Source organism: Rosa chinensis, chromosome 6, assembly GCF_002994745.2.
Source record: "Rosa chinensis cultivar Old Blush chromosome 6, RchiOBHm-V2, whole genome shotgun sequence".
In the NCBI taxonomy this organism is placed as follows: domain Eukaryota; kingdom Viridiplantae; phylum Streptophyta; class Magnoliopsida; order Rosales; family Rosaceae; genus Rosa; species Rosa chinensis.
The window spans coordinates 24,605,477-24,630,375 of NC_037093.1; the positions used below are offsets into that span (position 1 = coordinate 24,605,477).

Sequence of the window (24,899 nt, forward strand, 5' to 3'; positions counted from 1 at the left end):
GGAGTAATGAACTAAGTACTTGAGTTGAGCATATTGTGACATTGTGATTGTGTTTATGAGTTACTTGAGTTTATCTTTTGTTGGCTTTTGTTTGCAGATTTGGTCCATTTGGATGCTTTAGTTTGCATAGTTTGTTATTTTGCTTCAGTTTGCAATCACTTTGCATAGTTTGTATAGTTTGTTACTTTGCTTCAGTTTGCACTTAGCAATGATGCAGAATGCAGTGAGTTAATGAGTCAATCTGGAGATTCTGGACAAACAGATTTCTTGGCCCAAAAAACCGATAGACCGAACCGACTGTTTTTCGGGTCGGTTTATCATTGGTCTCTTCATTCTGTAAAAACCGATCCGGATCGAACAGACAATGTCGGTTTCGGACTCAGTTTTCAAACTTTTCGGACCGAACCGATCCGACCCAGCCATATGTGTGTGTGTGGTGTGTGTGTGTGTGTGTGTGTGTGTGTGTGTGAATATGAGCATATGAGAACTACTTACTGTATTTTCTGTTAGAACGTCCTGCACATCCTTGTGATGCCACAGTCTACTTCGCTCACCGGGCTCTGTAGACTCTTGCAAAACTTTATCTTTCCCCATCTCTTCCAACAAATCATGCATGCAAATTTGACCATATACATCAACACATATGAGAGCCTTTTCTTCGAGAACTTTAATACTATGCTCGGGGTTAATGCGGTCACAACCTTTAAGTATTTGTATCACATCATTTGTATTCCAACCTTTGAAGAAACAAGCAATGTCGAGGAAAACTTTTTGCACTGTATCTTGCAGTCTATCATAACTGATTATGAGAATATCTTGAATGTGCCTAGGAGGATTCTTTTTAAAACCATCTAACATAGCTTGCCATTTATGTATAGAGGTATCACATAGATATGAACCTAAAACTTCCAGTGCAAGTGGAATGCCTTGAGCATATTTAACAACAGTAGTAACTGACAGTTTCTCATTATCATTTAAATTCTTATTATCCTTGAAGGCATTTGAACTGAAGAGCTCAAGAGATTCATAATGACCTAGTTCATGAACCTTGTATATTGGTTTCACTTGATGAGCAATCAACAAATGCTTATCTCTTGTTGTTATGATAACTCTGCTGCCGTGACCAAACCAATCAGTTCTCCCAGCTAATTTCTTTAACTGGTCCAAATTATCCACATCGTCAACAATTAAGAGAATCCTTTTATTTCTCAACCTTTCACGCAACAAAGTGATTCCTTCATGAATGTTGTATATTTTCATTTCTTTCTGTCCCACAATCTTTGAAAAAAGAATATTTTGTAGGTTGACTAAACCTCCCTGTTGCTCTGAACCTTCTCTAACATTTGCCAAAAAGCAGCTACCATCAAACTTATGGGCAATTGTATTGTGAATAGCTTTAGCAATTGTTGTCTTCCCTATTCCGCCAATTCCCCATATTCCTACCATGTGTACATCACTTCCGCCAACATCTAACATTTCAAGTATATGTCCTACCCGAGAGTCTAGCCCAACTTGGCACTCTGGCATATCCAAATAGATAGGTTCTTTTACTTGTGCGGTAATCTCTTTAACAATTTTATCAATAAATTTTATCAATTTTATCAATTTTATCAATTTTATCAATTTTACGTGACCACCGAAAAGAGCATTTCACATTGACCATGGGTGGAAGTGACCGACCAACCAGCTCTTGATTTTGTGGTACAGAATAAAGAAAGAAGGTTGTTTAGATTTTAGGAATATTAACCTTATCTTGTAGAGAAAGATATTAACCTTATCTTGTAGAGAAAGAATAATAGATAAACAAATAGAAGGTTATTTATACATAAGTAAGTAGCCATCACAAGGTTGTTCAAACTTGCCTCCTGGACCTTGCCGAGCTGCTCAGTTTGCTTTCATCAAGTTATCAGATAGTTCTTCTTTGCTATTGTATTCAGTCCTGAGCTTTTCAAGCTCAGCTTTAATTTAATCGAGCTCGATCTACACAAACGCTATACATGTTCTTCTGCATTCAACATTATTGTTTATTGCAAAAAGACAAAAACTTAAATCTGCAGGCATAACAAAACTTTAATGTGCAGCAGTCTTATACAAATAGCCTTGAATCCTCCGACAGATAAAACATATAATGACCACTTCTATTGAATTGCAAGGACAATTTAGTAACACAACAAAACAATACACCTATCACTTCTGCATTTACCAAAATCTAACTTAATTATATGCCTTTTTAAACAGAAAAACATCATCAGATGCATAAAATTAACTAACAGCTCAAGCATACACGGCTGAATCTATTTAAGCATACCAGCCACGGGGCCAAGAAGAAGCAGATTCTAATATGTCATACCGACTCTTACAGTTCAATGTCTCAAAATTAAACTAAATCAGTGAACTTGATATATATACTACGACCAGTGCTATCTGACAACAACCTGGAATCAAGGTTCATAACACTACATTTGAACATTATTTGACCATATATATGCAAAATAACATATATAAATCCACTCCATTCTTCAGCATTTAGTGCTCTTCAGACCTAGCAACTCTCATAATAAGGTACTCAATTTCCAAGTTTCAAAAAAAAAAAAAAAAAAAAACAAAGCATCAAGGACTCAGGAAAATCAGAGGAACTCATGCATTTTATAATTTATTCAACCAAATTGAAGCTATCACGGATGATGGAAAACAAACTTCTTCCTCTTCCTCTTCTTCTAATCATGATGTCTCTCAGTCTCCATCTTCTTTCGAAACATGACAAGCTCCCAAATCTGAAAGAACACAGCATCTGAAGGTCTTAGCCAATCACGCAGACAGGAGATAAGAGAGCTGTTGTGGCAGAAAGAGGATTCAACCGCCCTTACGCCAAGGTAGCCGTCACAAACTGTGGCCTGATGCAGTAAAAGAACACTTTCCCAGCCTTTTTCTTGTTCTACGCTTTTGTAAGAAGAGACACTACAAAAGCATTCATACTTGACATCTCATAGGCCAAACACATATATCATAAATTAAGGTGGGAAAGCACGTTGAGTTAAATACTTAACCTTGTTTAATTTCCTGAATCTTCATTATGATTTAAACTGACTCAAGTATATATTAATTATGATATGCAGTCAACTTATACACAATCCTAACAACTTGCACCTCAAACATCAAGTATTCAACCAAATAGCTTATTACCTACTTTTTAAATGTGCAGAACAGTTTGGTAGGTAAGATAAAATATGCAGGAAGAATACCACGTGATAATATAAAACAAGAAAAGGAGAAGGAAATAACTTTTATAAAAACGGAAGTGACAACTGTAAGAACAGTAAAAATATACAAGGCAAATCAGTCTTTGCACATATATCATGTTTAGTACAATGAAATTAAATTATGAAGATCCTAGTACCACGATATAAGACAACACTGCCTTTAAGCATCTAACTAATTAAGATAATGTCAAAAAGTTTATAAGATAACTCACACCAAGGATTTTGTTCTAGTAACAAAAGCTAATGAAATTTCAGCATGGTTGAGGATGAACTCAACTTCATTTGAATGAGCGAATAGCAAGTTGTACAGAATGGATAGAGTCCGAGATTTTATGATAGTTCAGGACTAGTAATACAATATTACACTACAAGGGAAAAGATATCAAAAAAAGGGAGAATCTAAAATGTAACCTGTATTCATCACATTGGTCCATAGACAATGCTTTACCAACATTGCTGCATTAGTACTAATTACAGCTTTTCATTCTCCAGATGTGCATCAGTATATATTACTTTGCAGTCGGTCACTGTTTGGGACGATAACTTTCTCCTGCAACACCATAATCGTTCTGATGTCAATCCTCTGTTTTGCTACAAATGTCTGTTATTATCTCTGAAACTACTGAAGCAAAAATGAGGAGTTTTAAAAAAGGAAAGGGTACCAACAAACACAAATTCATATTAAGGCAAATAAAGGAGAGTCCTTATTAATGCATACTACATGTATCATTTGTACTGGTTAAAAAAATAGTAAAATACCTCGTCAAAGTCATCAGAAAGTTCACTGTTCAGGTTTTCTGCATGGATTAGCTTCATACAAACTTCATTCATTGGGTGGCATTACGAGGTGGACATCACAGCTTTTTAAGGGCGCACCAGATTAACTAGATTGAAAAATAGTGACTCAACACGTAAAAGGTGGGAACAGCACCTATAACCAAATCGCCACATTTCAAGGAAGGGTATGTATTGCAGCTACACTTCTAACAAGCTGTGTGAAGAGACGTGAAATAACTACTTCATTTAAGTGAATAAAGACCTGGAAAGAGCAACCGGTAGAAGAATCGACAGAAGCACAAAGAGCCAATTTTGTGTTCTCCCATTTGAAATTTTGAAGAATTTGAATAGAGAATCCAAACAGTCGAAACCCCTTGAAATCCATTTGACAGTCGAACCACTTTTGGAACCACTTCAAAATTTATAGGAGTCAAGTTTCTGAAAATCTGTATGAAAGTTGAAAAAGAACAATATGAATCAAAGTATTATGATTAAAAAAAAAAAGTACTGTGAAAATGACCGTGATGCAATATTTCAGAATACCTTGAATCCAACATAAGAGTTCCATGCATACTGATTTTAGACCAGAATTCAGCCAACTCGGTAGTACTGAATGGTATCTCATGTGGTTTAGATCACTTCTTCATGATGTCTTTAGCCATACGTACTGCCTAATATGCAAAACCAATAACATTAAGAAAGCAAGTTCTAAGTTATATAAAACTTACGTTTTCCGAATTCTAACTTTTTTCCAAATATACTTACAGAGTATTTCGGAAGATAAACGCAAAAATCCCTGAGGATCCAAAATTTGCTATCCCAAAGCTTATTTGCAGACTTTTGCAGGACTAACTCTGTAGCCATTTCTTTTAGCAATTCATGCATGATGGGCACACGACTTGCTCCAGTATTTATGAAGGCCTTCTCTGTCAGAACTTGGATACCATGCATAAGATTAGGGACTACGTGCTAGTTCCTTCATCAGATTTATCTGTTTTTGTCCATCAAAAGAACATACAATTTGAAGGAAAACTTCTAGTGCATTATAACATATTTTGAGAATTTCTTGAGTAACTTGTTTACGATCAACTACTCTTTTTAAATCATCTAATACATCTGTCCAATCATACGTACCAACTTTCACCATACAGACATGAACCTAAAACCACCAAAGCTAATGGAATGCCTTGAGCATGATGTACTGCAACTTGTGCCAGTGGCAAATATATACCATCTTTGCTTTTATCTTTGTTTAATTGATCAGTTGAAAATTGTGTCCGTTCTAATAGGGTTCTAGCTTCAGGCCACAAATAGAAGAGCTCCAGTTAGTTAATTGAAAATGATTGGAAGAAGCCACCGTGACTGAGGTAAAGGATAGACTTTCTATGTTTTTTTCGTTTTTGTTTTCTCTTTTGATTCATGTTATTGACTCTGGGTTTCGGAAATTGGGAATTGATTTTTATTGTGTTGAGTTTGATTAGCTTTTACGGTTAGGGTTACTGAATTGGGGTTTTTTTTGGGTGATTGAATTTGATTCTGTAATTTCAGAGTTTTGATTCTGAGTTTGTTCTGTTTATGCTTAATTGAAGAGTTGGCTAAGATTTAGTATCTATCGAGGCCTTTAAGTATTGTAATAACAATATAATTTTTTTCCAAATGTGGTTCAGTGCTATGTTCAAATGGTAGAGGAAGGAGAGGAGTAATAGATATGAGTTTGGTTTGGAGAGTAGGGATTGCAGGTTCGGAAATTTGTGTTTTTTGCTGTTGTGTTCTTCTTCTTTTAGTTTTGTTTGTGCTGGGGTTAGAGATATAGGTATTTGAGTGAAATGGTTTTATCAATTTTGGTAACTTCAGAACTTTTTATCAACTTTGGTGTTATATGACGATCATAATGAGAACGTATAGGGATGTGATGGTGGGATTATATATATATATATATATATATATATATATATATATATATATATATATATACAGTCCGGCTACACTAAGGATGTCCTTAGTTTTTCTTAGGTACGAATTTCCGGTTTTCACCCACTTTCCGATCACATTTTCACATCTTAACCGTTCAGTTTTTAGGTCCTAATGTATAGATCACCTCTGCAAAATTTCAGCCAAATTGGTGATCATTAAGGCATCCAAAATTGTTAATATGATATTTGGTAATATGATATTCTAAGCAGCAGCAGCATATTAATTGTTACTACTGTAAGAAGCAAAGATTTTCACGATCTGCAATCTACAGTGTGTCAAAACTTTTATTAGGAATGTGTTTCCAAAGAGGCAATCTTTGTCACGTTTAGTCATGTTATTCATTCAAGTCACGTCTTCTAAGTTGAATTTGAGTTTAGGTTTTGGTTTCTCCAATTTTGTTTATATATAGTTTTGAGTTTAGGATCATGTTCTGGACTTTGCCTTTTGACTGATACAGATTGTGATCTTTTGAGTGACTATGAAAATCGATGAACTTTACCAGTTTTGTAGCTTACAATAATCAAAAGCTTTGCTGTTTATGATTTCCTATTGGTTCGGTTCTCAGATTATAGGTTGTGAGGGACATGATTGCTGTTTTGTGATTGACTTTTGCCGTTTCCTTCTTTCTTCTTTAATCATTTTGAGAATTCTATTGGGACCTCCAAATCTGTTTACTTGACCTCACTCTATTATGAATTATTGAATGACATATATAACCTATTATAAAATGACAATTAAGGACAATAATTATACCAAAAAATATTATATTTGTTTAAGGATATCTCTATTTGTGTTTGGCCCAAACTCTAGGTTACTTGACCTACTGGTAATAGAGTTTAAATTAGAAGAATCTAGAGATTATCTTTTCTTATATGATTCTAACTCTATGCATTGTAATCCTCTATATAAAGAGGCCCCTATTATCAATGAGAATACACAGAAAATTTCTCTCAGTTTCTGATTCACTAAAACAATATTTATTTTATGTAGACTTTCTAATTCAATAATATTAGATTGTATTTCTTATTATTTTCCTTATCTATTTTCATTTTCCAATTTCACTACATACTCATTAAAACATTCATATATATATATTTAATAAGATTTAAAAATATGATTAAGATCATGTGACATAAAAATGTATGATATATATGTGCAACGCATATTGGTAAGGTTTACAAAATAAATCCTCTTATGATTTATGATCTAAATTTAAGTCAATCCATAATATTTGTAAATAATAATAATAATAATAATAATAATAATAATAATAATAATATTTAAATAATTAATCATCTGTTACAAAAAATACAGAAACAAATAAACATTAAAAAACAAATGATTTTTTTTTTTAGAATAAAAACAAATGATTTCTTCAAATTTTTTTTTTGCACCGCTAAAATAGAAAAAAAAAAACAGAATAGTTCATGACATTTTCTTATTGATTAGACATTAATTTTTGAAACTCAAGTTTGATTAAGAAATGTATATTTAGTTAAGAGTTATAGAGTGATTAAATCATTGAAATGACTAATTAAATTTTTATTTTAAAGATAATAATTTGTTTGCAAATTATATGAGTGAGGTTATTTGATGAAGTTTATTGAGGTTTAGTGAGTAAATTTAGTATTTGAAAATTTGATAAGAGGTGTAAAAAGTATAGAGGTCAAGTGAGTAAATTTGGAGGTTCCAATAGAAAACTCAATCATTTTTAGTATCGTTATTAACGCTCCTCTTCGTTATTAACTCAGTGATTGGATTTTGATTTGAGGAAGCTGAAAACTTATCTAGTTAGTTGGTTTTCCATTCCTGTTTTTTTTTTTTTTTTTTTGGGTTTCTTCTTATCAAGTTTTTGGTTTAATTGGTAATTTTTTTTTTCATGTCTTCAAATGCTCTGATCGATTTTCCAATTTTGTACAACGAATTCGGATTTGAGTTTCTATATATGGATGTAAGGGCTATCCCTGAAGGAAAATGATTTGTGGCCTCAATCCTATGTGTCATACCATGTCACCTACACACATCACCTATTAGCCAAATCATGCCGTGTAATTCTTGAGTAAAAAGACTATCTTATCCTTCCAAAAACTAATGGCTCTAAATTATTTTGGTTTTCATCTAAAAATAAAATATATTATTTTAGTTTTTTTTTTTCGTTATATATATAATTATATTTATATATATATATGTTTGTGAATATATATATATATATATATATAATTCGTCAAAAAAAAATTATATACAAATGTGCTTGTGTGTAAAAATATATATATATATATATATATATTCACAAATATATATATATATATATAATTATATTATATATGTATATATATAATTCGTACAGAAATTTATATATGTATATTCGATGTAGAATTAATATGGTATAAATATATATATATATATATATATTAATGTAATAGTTCTAACCCACAAATTTTTTTTAAAAAAAATATTTGATTAAAAAAAAAGTCAAATTTAAAATTGATTCCACAAAAATGGAAAGAAAATATATTAATATCTTAATTATAACCCATCAAATTTGATAAATTGAAGTAATATTCAACTCTTTTAATAAATGAATTTAATAAAATTAATGGATGATTAGTTTACCTTACACTAACAAGTTAATTAGAAAAGTCAAAAATTAAATTGGATCCACAAAAATGGAAAGAAAATGTATTGAAATCGTAATTAAAATCTATGAAATCTGGTAATTGAAGAGGTAAGAAAATATCATTAATAAATTGAATTAATAAAATTCTAGATTCCATCACTTCAAAATTTCTCAATAATTTCATATTGTCTCATCCAAACGCAACATTAAGAAGTGTTCCTTAAAGGTCAAGTGAGACTTCATTCATACAACTGTTCGTTTATTTTTACATGAAAAAACAATCATAACGTTATTTTTTTTTTTTTTTTTGAAAGGGGTTTGGAACCCAGCCTAGCTGGGAGGCTCAGCCCCACTCCTGGTTCCATTTATTATATTATTAATACTATGTAGAAATTCAATAAACAATAGGTGTATAACACAGCAATAATCAAAGAAAAAGTGCAATTACGGAAGATGTAAAATAGAAGTCATCTTCCACATTAATATTAAAGTCAGCTAACATGTTTTACACGAACAAATAAGTAATAAGTAGCTAATAATGAGCCAATAAAGTTTACTGGGGACTTTTCCCTAATGGCATATTTACACTGAAATAGAAATCATCATCCACACTGAAATTTAAAGTCAGTTAACATGTCTTACAGTAACAAATAAGTACTAAGTAGCCAATGACGAGCCAGTAGAGTTCACTGGAGACCTTTACCTAATGACATATTCACACTTAAATAGAAGCAATCATCTACTGAAACTGAAAAAACTAACATGTCTTGCACGAACAAGTAAGTATTAAGTAGCCAATGATGAGCTAGTAGAGTTCACTGGAGACCTTTACCTAATGGCATATTCACACTTAAATAGAAGTCATTATCTACTGAAACTGAAAGAGCTAACATGTCTTGCACGAACAAGTAAGTATTAAGTAGCCAATGATGAGATGGTCAAGTTTACTGAGGATCTTTTTCTAATGGCATAATTACACTAAAATAGAAGTCATCATCCACATTGTCTTGCAGTAACAAATAAGTACTAAGTAGCCAATAATGAGCTAGTAAAGTTCACTAGGGACCTTTTCCTAATGACATAATTACACTAAAATAGAAGTCATCATCCATACTGAAATTTAAAGTTAGCTAGCATGTCTTACACGAACAATAAGTACTAGGTAGCTAATAATGAGCCAGTAAAGTTTACTGGAGACCTTTCCCGAATGGCATATTCACACTAAAATAGAAGCCATCATCCATTGAAACTTAAAATAAGCTAGTGTGTCTTGCACGAACAAGTACTAAGTCGCAAATAGTAAAGGTCAACGGGGAATCTTTCCCTAATAACATATTCACACTAAAATTGAAGCCATATATCATTCACATTGAAATTGAAAGTCAGCTAAGTACTAACATGTCTTATACGAACAAAAAAGTACTAAGTAGCTAATAATGAACAAGTAGAGTTAACTGGAACTTTTTTCTAATGACATATTTACACTAAAATAGAAGCTATCATTCACATTTAAAAATCATTATTGTCTATTGAAAAATTTGGGATCAACAAAACAAGTATACTTTCAAAAATTAATTTCCTCATGTGCAATATATTGTATTCCATATTAAGCAATTTCTTTTTAGATATCAACTTCCCAATCAATTTAGATATCTAGGTTTTCTCACCAGATTTTATGAGTTAAAATTACGATTTAAATACATTTTCTTTCCATTTTTGTGAATCCAATTTAATTTTTGACTTTTCAAATTAACTTGTTAATCTAAGGTAACTAATCTTCCATTAATTTTATTAAATTTATTTATTAAAAGATTTAAAAATTACTTCAATTTACCAGATTTCATGGATTATAATTACGATATTAATATATATTTATATATACACACCACATTGATTCTCCATCGAAAATATATAAATTTTTTGGACGAATTATATATATATATACACACACCCATACTTTTTTTTGAATATGTATAATGAAAAAGAAAGAAAGGAAAAAAAACCAAACAATATTTTTTTTAAAAGAAAGTCAAAATAATTTAGAGCCGTTATATATTCAACAACATATATATATATATATATATATATTTTTTGATGAATTATAGATAAATATATATATATATATATTCACAAAAATATATAAATATAAATTTTTTTTAGACGAATTATATATATATATAATAAAAAAAAGAAAAATAATAAAATAATGTATCTTTTCTAGAATAAAACTAAAATAATTTAGAGCCATTAGATTTTGAAAGGATAAGATAGTCTTTTTATTCAAGAATGACATGACATGATTTGACAAATTAGTGAGGTGTATAGGTGACATGGCTTGACACCTAGGATTAAGGCCACAAATCTTAGGCCTCATTGAGGCCCTATATCATTGCCCTTCTCTGAAAATCAAGTTGTTTGACATTATAAGGGAGAGGTTTGGACTGGAAACAATGGTTGCTACTTGCCCATCTTTCTTGCTTTCTTTGATATTCATAACATTGTTGAATTTCTTCGTTCGAGTATTGCTGAATGATGAATTGGATTGTTTCAGGTATATATACTTTTAAAACATGCTGAAGCTAATTTTGATTTAGAGCTAATGTCTTTACATTTTTTGGGCTATTATTATGATAAAGAAGCTAGCTTTTTGAATCCCATAAGCAAGTAGTATATTGTTTTATTTCACCAACCTTGATTGAAGCTGTAGGTTTAGGCTGATCTTTATTTTAGCAAGGGTTTATATGTAACTAAATGAATCACTTTCTTCAAATGCTAGGCATGGATTTCAAAATATTTAAATGGATTAAATACTTGTTACTCCTCAAACTTTTCCCTAAAAAACAGTTTAGTCCCTCGCCTCTTAAATTAAACTGGATAGTCCTTAATCTATCTAATTCTCATACAATATATCCAAAATGACTATTATACCCCTCAGTTCCTTTTTTTATTTATTATTTCTCTATTTTTTTTTAAGTTTCTCTCTTTCTTTATTTAGTTTTCCTGCCTCTCTCTCTCTCTCTCTCTCTCTCTCTCTCTCTCTCTCTCTCTTTCTCTCTTTCTCTCTCTCTATCTCTCTCTCTCTCTCTCTCTCTCTCTCTCTCTCTCTCTCTCTCTCTCTCTCTCTCTCTCTCTAAATGAAATTCCCAAACTGATGGCGGTGGCGCGCCTAAAGACCGACGACACGGTGGAGCCCTAACATGAGTTCGAGAGACTGGGCAATGTGTTGTTGACTGTGTGCGAACCATAAAGTAACGAACTGGGTTTGAGCTCCAGGTTATACACACAACGAAAAAGTGAAAAGTGAAATAGATGTTAAGAGAGCTGGAAGCAAGGAAGTAAGCGATGGTGGGTTTGAGAGAGAAAGGGGAAGAGGCGGTGGGTGATGAAGGAGAGGCAGGGGTTGCACTTGAGCCAGAGGCAGTAGAGAAAGTGTGGGTCACAGGTGAAGGATATAGGCTGGAGGTAGGCCCAGGCAGCCTGCTTGACGAGGAGGTTGCGGATGGAGATCTCGTAGCAGGAGTTCGTGGCGAAGTTGGGTGTCGGGGACTGGTCAGTGGCGAAGGAGGAAGAGGGGAGGAGGTCCTTGAGGGAGGTGTAGGACTCAGAGCTCTTGAGGGACAAAAGATCTAGGTCGAGCTGCGATGGCCGATGGAGTGGGGTCACAGCGTCGTTTTTAGGTTGGGAAGCTGCAGTTACGGCGGGCTTATTGGTGGGAGTGGTGGAGGATGAGGAGAAGGAGAGGTGGATGAGCTTGATGGGGACGACGACGAAGGTGGAGATGGAATTGCGACGGAGGAGCTTCCATGAGGAGTGGATCGAGTGGATGAACTTGTGGTCGGATACGAACTTAGAGAGAGAGAGAGAGAGAGAGAGAGCCAGAAAAACAATAAAAAATAAATAAAAAAGAGAAAGAAAAAAAAAGAGGAAAATTAACTTAAAAAAAAAAGGAAGTGAGGGGTATAATAGTCATTTTAGACATGTTGTGGACTTGTTGTGTGAGAATTAGAGAGAATAAGGACTATCCAGTTTAATTTAAAAGGCGAGGGACTAAACTGTTTTTCAGGGAAAAGTTTGAGGAGTAACAAGTATTTAACCCTAAATGATTATGGTGGTTCTGTGGCAAGTTGAAACTCAATGTGAACAACAATGGGCGGATGGTAAGGTGGAAGAATGGAAAAATGCAATTCATGATGGTGAACATGTTCAGGATTAGCAGACTGTACTGCAAATATTACTGAGTTTTGAGTTGGGATTATTGGAATTTGATAATCAAAAGCCTCTGTATGCACCGCGCTGAAAAATGTACTCCCTCTTTCTCAATCACTCTTCTCCTTTTCTCCCCCCCTCTAATTTTATTTATAAAAATTGTAATTTTTAATGTTTATTTTACAGGGCACAACCAGGTTTTTGTTAAGTGTAATTCCAAACTTCACAAGGGTAATTCCTTTATTTGTTTATCACTCTTTTGCAGCTTCTGCTTATTGTAGTTATGTCTGGTTATAAGTGTTCTTTGTTAATTGCTTTGATTGGTTTAATTTACTGCAGTGAAGACATAAGAACAATGAAGTTCAGTTTGCTGGTGAGCTTAAACTCAAGGGTTATAGCTACCGGTTGAAGGTACCTTCTGTGAATCCTTTTTGCTCACATTCGTAATCAATATTCAAATTGTATCACTCATGAGCAGTGACTTTCCTCAACATTCATATATAGTAACTAGCTCCATATGATAAGAAAGATTGGTATATATATGTAGTACTTCACATATCTATTTATTTTGGTGGAAGAACAAAAAAAAAAACAACTAGGATGAGAAATTGCAAAAAAATGGAGCAAAGAAGTAATATTAACATTAACTGTTTCCTATTTCTGATCTGAATTTCTGAAGATTTTGGGTATGGTTGTTGAGTATATGAGTCCAAATTGTAGCTTAAATACAATTGTGCATAGACTTTTTGATCTGGGTTTTGCCCCATTATGAAGCTCGCGATGAGTAATGTATGACTCACCGTGAGAGGTCGTGGTTTTGGCATCAAAGGAGGTTTAATGCTATGAGAGGCTTCATTATGAAAATTATCTGAGATGGATAAGAATGATACGAAGTTTGGCTTTGGTGTAATTGTGAAGTATCAGGAATTAAGTACTTCCAATTTTCTTTTGTACGCTTATTCTCACCTATGAAGCTTTTGGTTTCTGAATACTAACACTATTACCTAAATTCAGGCATTGGAAAGAGTTGCCTGCTTTTACGATTCTCTGATGGCTCCTTCACAACCAGCTTCATACCACCATTGGGTTTGTATTCTTAGAAACTTTGGATATTTTGTATTCAGAAACTCTTTAGCAGATAAATGTTGATTTATCACATTAAGTCAATTGGATGATGATCTAGGCTTATAGAATATAGAAATAGGGCATTATAAAGTGATGTGTTTTTTATTTGGGCTAAATACAAATTACTACCCTGTGGTTTAGGTTCAAAATATATTCAGTCCCTGAACTTCTAATTTCATCAAAAACACCCCTGCACTTTCAATTTTGATCTAATAGGTCCAATTTGTTAGTTTTCTGACAATTGAGTTATTTAATTTGTTAATGTGGCTCATATATGGCCTATGTTTTATGATGTGGTGTCGAGGTGGTCTGCATGGTCAATTTAGGAGTGAGTCCTACTATTAAAAATAAATAGTTTTTCAACAAATAATCCAACTATAACTTGAACCCATAACAGAATATTAACGAATTGGACCTATTAGATCAAAATTGAAAGTGCAGAGGTGTTTTTGATGAAATTAGAAGTCTAGAGACTGAATTGATTTTGGACCTAAATCACAAGGTACTAACTAGTAATTAGCCCTTTTTATTTTAATGTAATGGAGTCATTACATGAATATATCTTATAATGCAAGCAGGCTTTTAATGTATTAATGAAAAGTGTAAGGGCTACAATGAGGATATATTATAATGCAAGCAATCAAAATTTAAGAAGCTAGGTATTTAATAATCCTCTAAAGTTTCAGTATGCATTTTGATAATTAGATGCAGGTGTCAATTTCTAATTTTGTTTGCTGTTTTGGCCCTTTTTGAATTGAACCTCTATGAGAACATCAATTTGATTGTCACAGAAGATTTTGGAGTTCCATTGGTTCTGTATCACTTGCAAATGGCTCATCTGCAAGGTTGAATTTTGATCCCTGTTACACAAAGAAAGTTAATTTCAGGTATTCAACCTATTCAGTTACTAAATCATTAGGGCACATATATGTTTCCCAACTTCAGGAAAAAGAAACCCATTTGTTTATGTAAATGACATATTAATTCCTTACAATTTGATGATATAGTGAAAGCTTTGAATTTAATCTTTGGGCAGTGGAGTATTGAGGCCAATATGAAGCAATCGAATATAACTCGAGACCCATGTAGTGGAGCTGCCAATGACTCCACCGCATTCGACAATGGCGATTACAACCCCTTCATCAAATGTGACTGTTATGTCATTTAGCCTCTTACTGTCAATGTTTTTACTTCAATGTCACGCTGAAGAACCATACTTTACCTTCAATATCAAACCCATGCAATGATCATGATTTGCATTTGCAGGAAAGTTTATGCCTTGGATGTTGTAGGTGTACTTCCAAAACTATGAAAATTGAGCTACCTATTCAATCTCTGTACTTCCAAAACTATAAATTATTGTGCTCCAGTTTTCCTCACATTAGTTAGCCAAATTTAGTACCAAATTTGTAATTTTCGACTATTTTGAAATTTGTAAGTACACAAGTCTAGTTAGAACACCAGTTTTTGCAATCTGTAAAATAAAAACGGCTTCAGTTACATTACATATCTAGCATGAAAATAAACCGATATTTTGTGAATTATATTTGCTACTTTATCACTCATAGAATTTAAGAAGAAAACAAACCCGCGGCAAAGCGCGGGCAACTTTTCTAGTTTTTTCAATTTTTTAGTCATTGGTGAAGACAATTTAATTTCCCTTCCAGTATTTGGTTGGTGCAGGAAAGAAAAGCAAAAATAAATCAACGTTTCAATAGTACCATTCTATTTTAAAATAAAAATAACATCATGAAAATTCAAAAATACACCAATTTGGTAATAGCACATTTGAACAGAGATATTGTGGTTCAAAATTGTAGTAATAAATGCTGTAAAAGGATAGGGGAAAATCAATCCCATGGGTCTGAAAAGAATGATCTTCCCCCTATTTTCCCATATCAGGAAAATACTTCCAAAGTTTGTGTCTACCAAATAAAGGAAAGGAATGACTTTCCTTTCTTGATTCCTCAAATCTGTGAACCAAAACATGGCCTAAGAGAAAAGGTTTTCTCCCCAAACCTGAAGTGTCTTCTCCGACATTATCGTTGATGCTCGTCTTACGATGGTCCAACACCTCAGCTCTAGTCACTCGATGTTGTGGTGCCGCTGCTGGATGGGTGGTTGTTTCTAAGGCTTGCTCTGGGTTGCAATGAGAGATCTGCACGACGGCTAACAGATGTGGTCGATGGCCTTGTTCTTGGCTTGCTCATCTCTTGTTTTGTGGCAGTTGTAGTCGAGGTATCTTGGCGACAGCGGTCATGGTATCTAGGCGGCTATGCACAGGGATGTGGCGAAAGGATGTGGGTTGGGCTGCTACTTGGCCTAGGGCAAGATTTCCTTGGGCGCTTTTGGGCTTCTATTTAGTGTTTTTTTCCCTATGTTTTTAGTTTTGTCTAATTACAATAATTCTTATGAAACTAAGCACTTGCGTGCACTGTATGTATTTCTAGTACATCTGGAATAGTATTAAATGAGAAGTCCCGCTATGTCTATGTATTTGAATGTCTAATGAAATGGCAATGAAAGGATAGGTAATGGCATATTATGTCTTGTGATGAATATATTGATATTCCTTTGGGTTTGATTCAGAAAAAAAAAAAAAAAAAAAGAAGTTCCCTAACACCCTCTTTAACAAGAAACCTCAAGAGAAAAATAAAAAAACAAAGATCAAATACTTTACACTAGACATACTCTCTGTCTTTTGGATACAAAAGCATGCACTAAAGTACTAAACTACAAGAAAATGAAAAGCATTGCAATTCACTTATTATATCAGTGGAAAATTGGGTTGGAGGATTTGATCAATCTAGTGTTTGGATGAGGGATATAAAGGAGGGAGATGACTTTTAAATGGGATTAAAAGTCCCTCGTGGAAACTCCCTTATTTGGTAAATAAAAGAGAAAGGGGACTTAAATTACTGAAATTCCAGAAAGCGAAGAACGACGATCGATTTCTCGCTCTCTCTTCTTCTTGCATCGCTCATCTTCAGGTTTGATCTCCACCTTGGGCTTTAGTTTTTCTTTGTATTCTAGGGTTTGATTGTTGAGTTTTGGAACTTTGCATCTCTAATTTGATTGATCCATGGTTAGGTATTAGTATACTTGATAATTCTTCACATGTGTGTTATGGTTTTGTTATCTAATTTGATTCCATTGGCTGCTGGCTTGTGTTTCTTTCATTTGAATTATGGGTTCTGTAATTTCTACAACTGGGTTAGCTGCAAGTACCTCAGATTCTTGTGATAAGACTCCATGAACAGCTAACATATCTTGTTTAAAATGCAGAGCATATCTCTTTGGATTTTCAATTTCATTATGCATATGTATGGTGGTTTTCACTCTCCTATTAGATAGTGTATGTTATTGAAGATAAGAGTATGATAGAGAAAGATGCTGCCAGAGCACATTGTATATAATGAAACTGTTCTGCAAGTCTTAATCTTATAGTTCAAACGAGAAAGGAAAGTTATTATGGTCTAGAAGATTCAATCAAAGTCTTAAAACAAATATAGATATCTGTGATTTGAATTGTTCTAGTGGAAGTTGAAGCATGAATATGTCGGGAACACCACAATATAATTCCAGTTACTAGTATTTATAAAACGGTATGTACCAATACTTTTTAATGTGAAAGTTTTGCTAGTAGAGATCTAGGATTCTAATTAAGAGCTTTCTATTATTCAGTCACTGATATTATCTCTGCAACCTCTCTTTACTCAATGTGGTTTGGTTTGTAGGTCTCTTTACTCAATGTGAAATTTTAGGATGTCAATTTTATATGCATTAGTTGAAAACAGAATACATGCAGGGCACAAGGTTTTTCTGCAGTAAATATATTTGCAGTTGTGTTAATCAATAATCTCGGTAGCAATTAAGCAACAAGTTAAGGTTCAGTTTAACTATGCTTGTCTTTGGTTGCTCAATATCAAATTAAAGGTGAGACCCTTGTCTGCGGTTTTTGTTAGACCTGGGATTAGATTGACTACAAGCTTAATTTGATCTTATTGTTCCTGTTTCACTGTTCATATTAGCGTATCAAACTTGATGCTGTATTTTTAAATTTGAAGTGAATATGATTCTTTTGCAATACAAGTACCCTTTTGATCTAATTTTGAGTACGGGAATTTCTCGGATGTGGTTGTGGAATTGGAACCAGTTCTAGATTCTAAATTCCTAGCTAGCTATTTGATTCATTTTTGTATAACTAGTTGGATTAGAAGGCATATCCCATCAGAATCTGAGATCATGTGATAGATTTAGTTTGTTGATGCTGAGAAAAACTAACTAGCTAACAGTCAATACAAGGGTCAATGTTCAACTTCATCAAATGCAAGCGATTCGACTTTAGCGGGGCAGCTTGGAGGAACTATTGCAGAAACATCTGAAGTGGTAGATGACTGGGAGAAGGCTTATGGATAAGATAACGGCAAATCTGTTTATTTGTTGGACTTTGGAAATGGGGGACTGATAGGAATGCCCCTGCCCTTTTTTTTTTTGGGTATATGGGTAAATTTTTATTTGAACCCCGAATAATTGTTGAGTTAGCTGCATTACATTTTAGCTTGGCTGCAGTCATATTTTGTTGTGTTATAGTTTTCGCTTTGATTTCATATCTACTCCCATTGAGAGTGGGACTGGTTACCTGCAGCTGCCTTCCATATAGTTGTGGAGGCTGCTTGTGTTGTTTCTGCTGTATGGGATAACATGCAGCCTGTAAATTCATGATTGTATCGGAAGTGTAGCTTTCTATAAAAGCAGAGCTATAATTACATATCATTCTTCACTCAAAGATAGACGTATTTGCAGATTGATTTCCTTTTGTTATTGCATTGACTAGTTTTTATGGTTTTACCTTGATCAGTTTTTGTTTTCTCCTTGATCGGTTTTGACCGATTAGACAAATACTCTGAAAGACCGTAGAAATTACTGGTAGACAAATTACAAGTCTAAGAAGGATCACATCGAGGTTGCAAATCAATCACGCAGAAGACAAGACATGTGAAGGGGTTCCTACCTCAACCAACTCGAAATGCAAAGTTATGCGAATGAGATTTGCTGTAGAATGTTCGACATTTGAAGTCTATGAATTCAAACAAGACCAAAATGTGATTGTGATTGTGAAATTTCATTTGTTTCATTTTTTAAATTTCTAGTGTTTTGCATGAATTTTTTTTATTTTAATTGAAGTTTTGGAATTAATTGGTGAAGCAAAGATTTTTCTTGTTTTACATCTATTTGGTTAAAAAAAAATTGCAATTAACTACAATAGTTCTATAGTGTTTAAGGATATCTCTATTTGCGTTTGGCCCAAACTCTAGGTTACTTGACCTAGTGGTAATAGGGTTCAATTAGAAGGATCTAGATTCCTAATCAATGTACGATTACTTTCCTTGTATGATTGAGATTCTATGTATTGTAATCCTCTATATAAACAAGCCCCTATTATCAATAAGTACACACAGCAAATTTCTCTCAATTTCTGATTCCCTAAAACATGTTATCAGCACGAGCCCTAACCCTAGCTTTAGAAACCAAAACCCCATAAATTGATCAAGCTCCACCGGATTTGCCTTGCCTACGCTACTACTGCCCCCGCAGCCCCCGCGTTGCAACTCAATGCTAACCCTACCAGGTTAGCCTCGCTGCCCCTGTAGCGCCCGCAAGCCTTGCTCGCATTCTACCTTCGCGCGCGCTCGCCTACCCTCACGACCGTGACTCACCAGAGACCCCGCAGCGGTCTCTCGGCATTCCCACAGCATACCTGCAGCAACCCCCGCGACTCTGCATTCCAGTGACTCGCCCGCGACCGCGCCACCACCGCAGCTACTACGCGCCTTGCACTTGCTGTCCCCGTGAGCGCGCCCTGCATTTGCTGTCCTCGCAGCTCTACGCTCTCTTGTTGCCCCCGCAACCCTACGCTCACCCGCTGCCCCAGCAGCTCCTACAAGCCCCTGCGCTCGCTTCTCCCCCGAACGCTCGCCTGCCCTCGTGACTTCTCTTCTTCGCGGCTCCGCATCCTCGATGCCCCGCATTCTCGCGGCTCTGCATTCTTGAGACCCTACGACACATCCGCGACACCCGCGACACTCCCGCGACCCCACTACCCTGCGACCATCTCTCTAGCCTGTTCGCCTAGGACTAAAGCTCGCTCTGCAATCCTAAGAGGTAAACTTTTCTAAAAGTTCCTGTTTTTGAAGTTTTCATTCTTTTCTTCTTTTCTCGGGGACTTCCAGCATCCCTTCTTCTACCCCCCTCCCCCCCCCCCCCCCCCCCTTTCTTCTTCATAGGGGAGACCAAAAGCCGAACTATGGGGGTTCGTGCTCACTCCAAGCTTGGAGCTTGTAGAGTCCTCCAAACTTAGAGTTTGTTGAGAAGAAAAACGATCGACCACATACATCGTCGTTTCGATCTAATCCAAAACCCCTCTTGGAATCGGATTTTCTTGGAAGCGACTACGCTCAGAAATTTAATAGTTTTTCATGATAGCCTTTTTCGCTCCGAAACTAACCCTAATCTTGTGTTGTTTTTCAGGATGAGTTACCTGAACAAGTTGAACTTTGTTCCACTAGAGACAACGGGCGCGGGATACCATAGGTGGGTCCGAGATGTGCGCTAACATCTTAAGGCTGATGGACTTCTGGAAGTCATCTAAGAGCCTAGTCAGAACGTGCTCTCCATTGAACAAGCTACTGCTTTTGAAGCAAATCAAGCTAAAGCCATCATTCTCATGACAAGGCACATGAATGACGTGCACCAAAGTGAATACCTCAATGAGAAAGACCCAAGAAAGCTATGGGTTGAACTTGAACAGCAATTTGGCAACGTTCATGACTCTCTGCTTCCTGATTTAGAAGTGCGATGGCATAGCCTCCGCTTTTTTGATTTCAAGTCTGTGCTTGATTATAACTCGGAAGCCCTTCGTATCAAGTCTCTGATGGAGTTTTGTGGCCAAGCCATAACTGATACGATGTTGATCGAGAAGACTCTCTCTACCTTCCCCGTCTCTGCCCTGATGATTTCAAAGAATTATCGGATTGATGTGAAAGCAGTACGTATCACAAGGTTTCATGAGCTTATTGGCGCCATAAACGTAGCTGAAAAGCACGACAACATTCTTGTGAAGAACTATAACGCTAGACCCGTGGGAACCAAGTCTATTCCGGAGTCTAACTATAGTCGCGCCCCCAAGGGAGGACGCAAGGAGCGAAACCCTAAGAGTAGGGACAATTTTGGACGTTCTGCTCCATATTCTCGCCCTAACGAGGAAGGAAATCGCCAAGAGAGGCGTGCACAGAACCGTGGGGGTCAACGTGTGAAGAGAGAGAGAGGCGGAGGCTCCGGCTATGATGGTAACGCCACCAAGAGTAATAGTCATCCGAATCATGCACCAAAAGCATCTCGATCAAGGGAGCCTGACCATAAAGATGTTTGTCTTCGATGTGGATCAAGTGGACATTGGGCAAAAGCATGTACAGCACCCCAGAACGTTGCAAACGCATACAAGACGTATCGTGAAGCAAGGGAAGCAAATTACATGGAACAAGAATATCAAGATGGCGATCTCGATCTAAGGGTGGAAGACTACAAGGATCAAGACCCAGAAACTGGCGATTTTGATTAAGTCTTTTTATTTTCCAAGAGATGTAGGCAATTGCCATATTACTTTTGTAGTAGATGCCAATGATATTAGTCTTTCTTCAAAGTAGGCGTACTCAATGTAAGTGTGATGTCTAGAAAAGTTTTAAGATAAGTGGTACTTAAGCGAACTTTGCTCCACCGACATCTCACTACTCACCTGGTCACATTTACATTGGAATTACCGAAAGAAGTTAGACGACTACCATTGTTTTGCATTAACTAGTTTATTGGATTAGATTTTCTTTGGTTAAAGAAACGATGATGTAATTCCGTTTGGCTTATTAATAAAAGTTGAGTTCTTTTCTCTATGACTCCTTTTTAATTACGAGCTTTTCTTTTAGGAATGGATGAACTTCAATGTCTTGCGGATAGTATGACTACGCACACCATTCTACGACATAGGCAATTATTCTTAGAGATGTTGCCTACATATTCCTCTGTGACTACGATGGCTGGACCATCCAGTTTAGTTCAAGGACATGGAATGGCTCAATTCCTTTTGCCCAATGGCACCTTGATTAAAGTCACTGAAGCTCTCTACGCTCCTAAGGCAAATCGAACCTTATTAAACTTTAAAGATATAAGAGCCAACGGATTCCATGCGGAAACGCATAGTGAGAACGGCATAGAATTCCTTTGCATTACCTCTAATGATTGCGGACGGAAGCGCATCTTAGAGAAGCTTATGTGTCAATCTAGTGGACTTTATGTCACTACAATTCGACCAATTGAATCCAATAATATCATCAGAGAAGATCTCTTGGATTCTGACACATATTGGCTTTGGCATGACCGACTAGGACATCCTGGTCGTGATATGATGCTCCGTATACTTAAGACTTCACACGGGCATCCTTTCTTCAGAGTGAGAAGAAGCAAGAATCAAAAATTGATTCCAAGACTTAGCATGACAGCAAAAATTGCAGCTTCTGGAGCTGCTGCTGTCTTGGGCAGCCGAAAGGCCGCCCCTGTCCCTAGTGATGACGCCATAAAAGGCGCCAACCATGAGCATGACGCCATGGTTGCTCCTCCTAATGGCCATGACGCCACACAAACCAATTTCCATGGCTCTATTGCCATAATGGGAGATGTAGTCACACACTTTGCTTCTACTAGCGCTACACACGCTCAGGCCCAACCAAAATCCTCATTGGTTGCTTCTAAGGCCCCTCGCTCATTTTGCAAAGCCTGTTCCTTCGGGAAATTAGGACTGAGACCGTCCTACGCAAATGATCCAAAAATACTCATTCCGTTCTTACAGAGAATCCAAGGGGATATCTGTGGACCAATTCAACCATCATGCGGACCTTTTAAATACTTTATGGTATTGGTTGATGCGTCGACACGCTGGTCACATGTCGCGCTATTGTCCACTCGAAATGCTGCTTATGCTAAACTCCACGCCCAGATTATCAGTCTACGGGCTCTCTACCCTGACCATCCTATTAAGTCCATTCGGCTTGATAATGCTGGGGAGTTTACATCGAAAACGTTCGATGACTATTGCATGTCACTGGGGATTGATGTAGAGCATCCAGTTCCCCATGTTCATACCCAAAATGGTCTCGCAGAAGCCGCTATCAAACGACTACAAATGATAGCGTAGACATTGGTTATGCACACCAATCTCCCTGTTTCTGCTTGAGGATATGCAATATTGCATGCAGCAACGTTGATTCGTCTACGACCCACTGCAACCCAATCTTACTCTGCGTTACAGCTAGTGACTAGATACGAGCCTGATACTCGCATCTATGCATTTTTGGGTGTGCCATCTATGTGCCTATTACACCGCCACAGCGTACTAAGATGGGTCCACAACGACGAATGGGCATCTATGTTGACTATGAATCTCCAACTATTGTCCGCTATCTTGAACCCTTGACAGGCGATCTCTTTACCGCTAGATTTGCTGATTGTCACTTTGATGAGACAGTCTTCCCATCGTTAGGGGGAGATAAGAACATAGATGTTCAACAGGAACGACATGAATTGTCGTGGTCTGTCCCCACTATGTCTCATCTCGATCCCCGTACCGCACAGTCCGAAGCAGACACTCTGCCTGATGCGTTTTCTGATGTTGCCAAAGTGACGAGATCACACATACCTGCTGCCAACGTGCCTGCAAGGATCGATGTCCCAAATAGTGGACATCACGCCACTCCTGTGACATCAGGAGATGGCACCATTGCCCAGCATGGCAATGATGTGGCATCTATGGCCGCAGGTTCCGCAAGGAAGCGCGGTAGACCAATTGGTTCGAAGGATACTCGCCCTAGAAAGAAAGTGAATGAGGCACAGACAAATCCTTTGATCATCGATACTCAACATCCATCCCTTGAGAATGTTCCAGATTATGGTTATGTCCAAGAGACATCATTGGGGGACGCCTTAATGTCAGAACCTATCCCTGAGAACGTAGAGATCTCTATAAACTACACTAGTGTACATGGGACGTGGGAAAGAAACTCCATCATCATTGATGATGTATTCGCATATTCAGTGGCGCGTGAGATTATTGAGACCGATGACATCGAACCACGCTTCGTTGATGAATGCCAACGTAGAGCTGATTGGCCAAAATGGAAAGATGCGATCCAGGCAGAACTTGATTCTCTAGAGAAAAGAAAGGTATTTGGCAAAATTGTACCAATACCGCCCAACACCAAACCAGTTGGTCACAAATGGGTATTCGTTAGAAAGCGTAATGAGAAAAACGAGATTGTAAGATACAAAGCTCGCCTTGTGGCTCAAGGCTTCTCACAACGCCCTGGAATCGACTACGAGGAGACCTATTCTCCTATAATGGACGTCATTATGTTCCGCTACCTTGTCAGTTTGGTAGTTTCTGAAAAACTGAACATGCAGCTTATGGATGTGGTTACTGCGTATCTATGTGGGGATCTAGATACGGAAATATACATGAAGATTCCAGATGGAATTCAGTTACCCAAATCAAGTGGCTCTAAACCACGAAGCGCGTTTGCGATTAGATTGAAACGCTCACTATATGGATTGAAACAATCCGGACGGATGTGGTATAACCGTCTAAGTGACTACTTGATTGGAAAGGGATATGTCAACGATGAACTATGCCCATGTGTGTTCATAAAAAGGACAAGTTCCGGATTTACAATAGTAGCGGTTTATGTTGATGACATGAACATAATTGGCACCCTTAAAGAGTTAAGGGAAACCGCTGAACACTTGAAATCCGAGTTTGAGATGAAAGATCTTGGGAAAACACGGTTTTGCCTCGGTTTAGAACTTGAGCACCGTAAAGATGGTATCCTGATTCATCA

At 36.3% G+C, this 24,899-nt stretch overlaps 1 protein-coding gene and 1 long non-coding RNA gene across 2 annotated transcripts; one reads left to right on the forward strand and one right to left on the reverse strand.

Annotated features, from left to right (window-relative positions):
- Window positions 1–459: 459 nt before the first annotated feature.
- Window positions 460–1,486, reverse strand: LOC112171103 (TMV resistance protein N-like; the record flags this gene model as incomplete). Its single annotated transcript, XM_024308337.2, has 1 exon — window positions 460–1,486. A coding segment is annotated over exon 1 (1,017 nt), but the record flags the coding sequence as incomplete, so codon positions are not given.
- Window positions 1,487–16,693: 15,207 nt separating this feature from the next.
- Window positions 16,694–18,748, forward strand: LOC112174702. Its single transcript, XR_002926142.2, has 2 exons — window positions 16,694–16,949; window positions 18,255–18,748. It is a non-coding gene; the product is annotated as an uncharacterized LOC112174702 (long non-coding RNA).
- The last annotated feature ends 6,151 nt before the right edge of the window (window positions 18,749–24,899 follow it).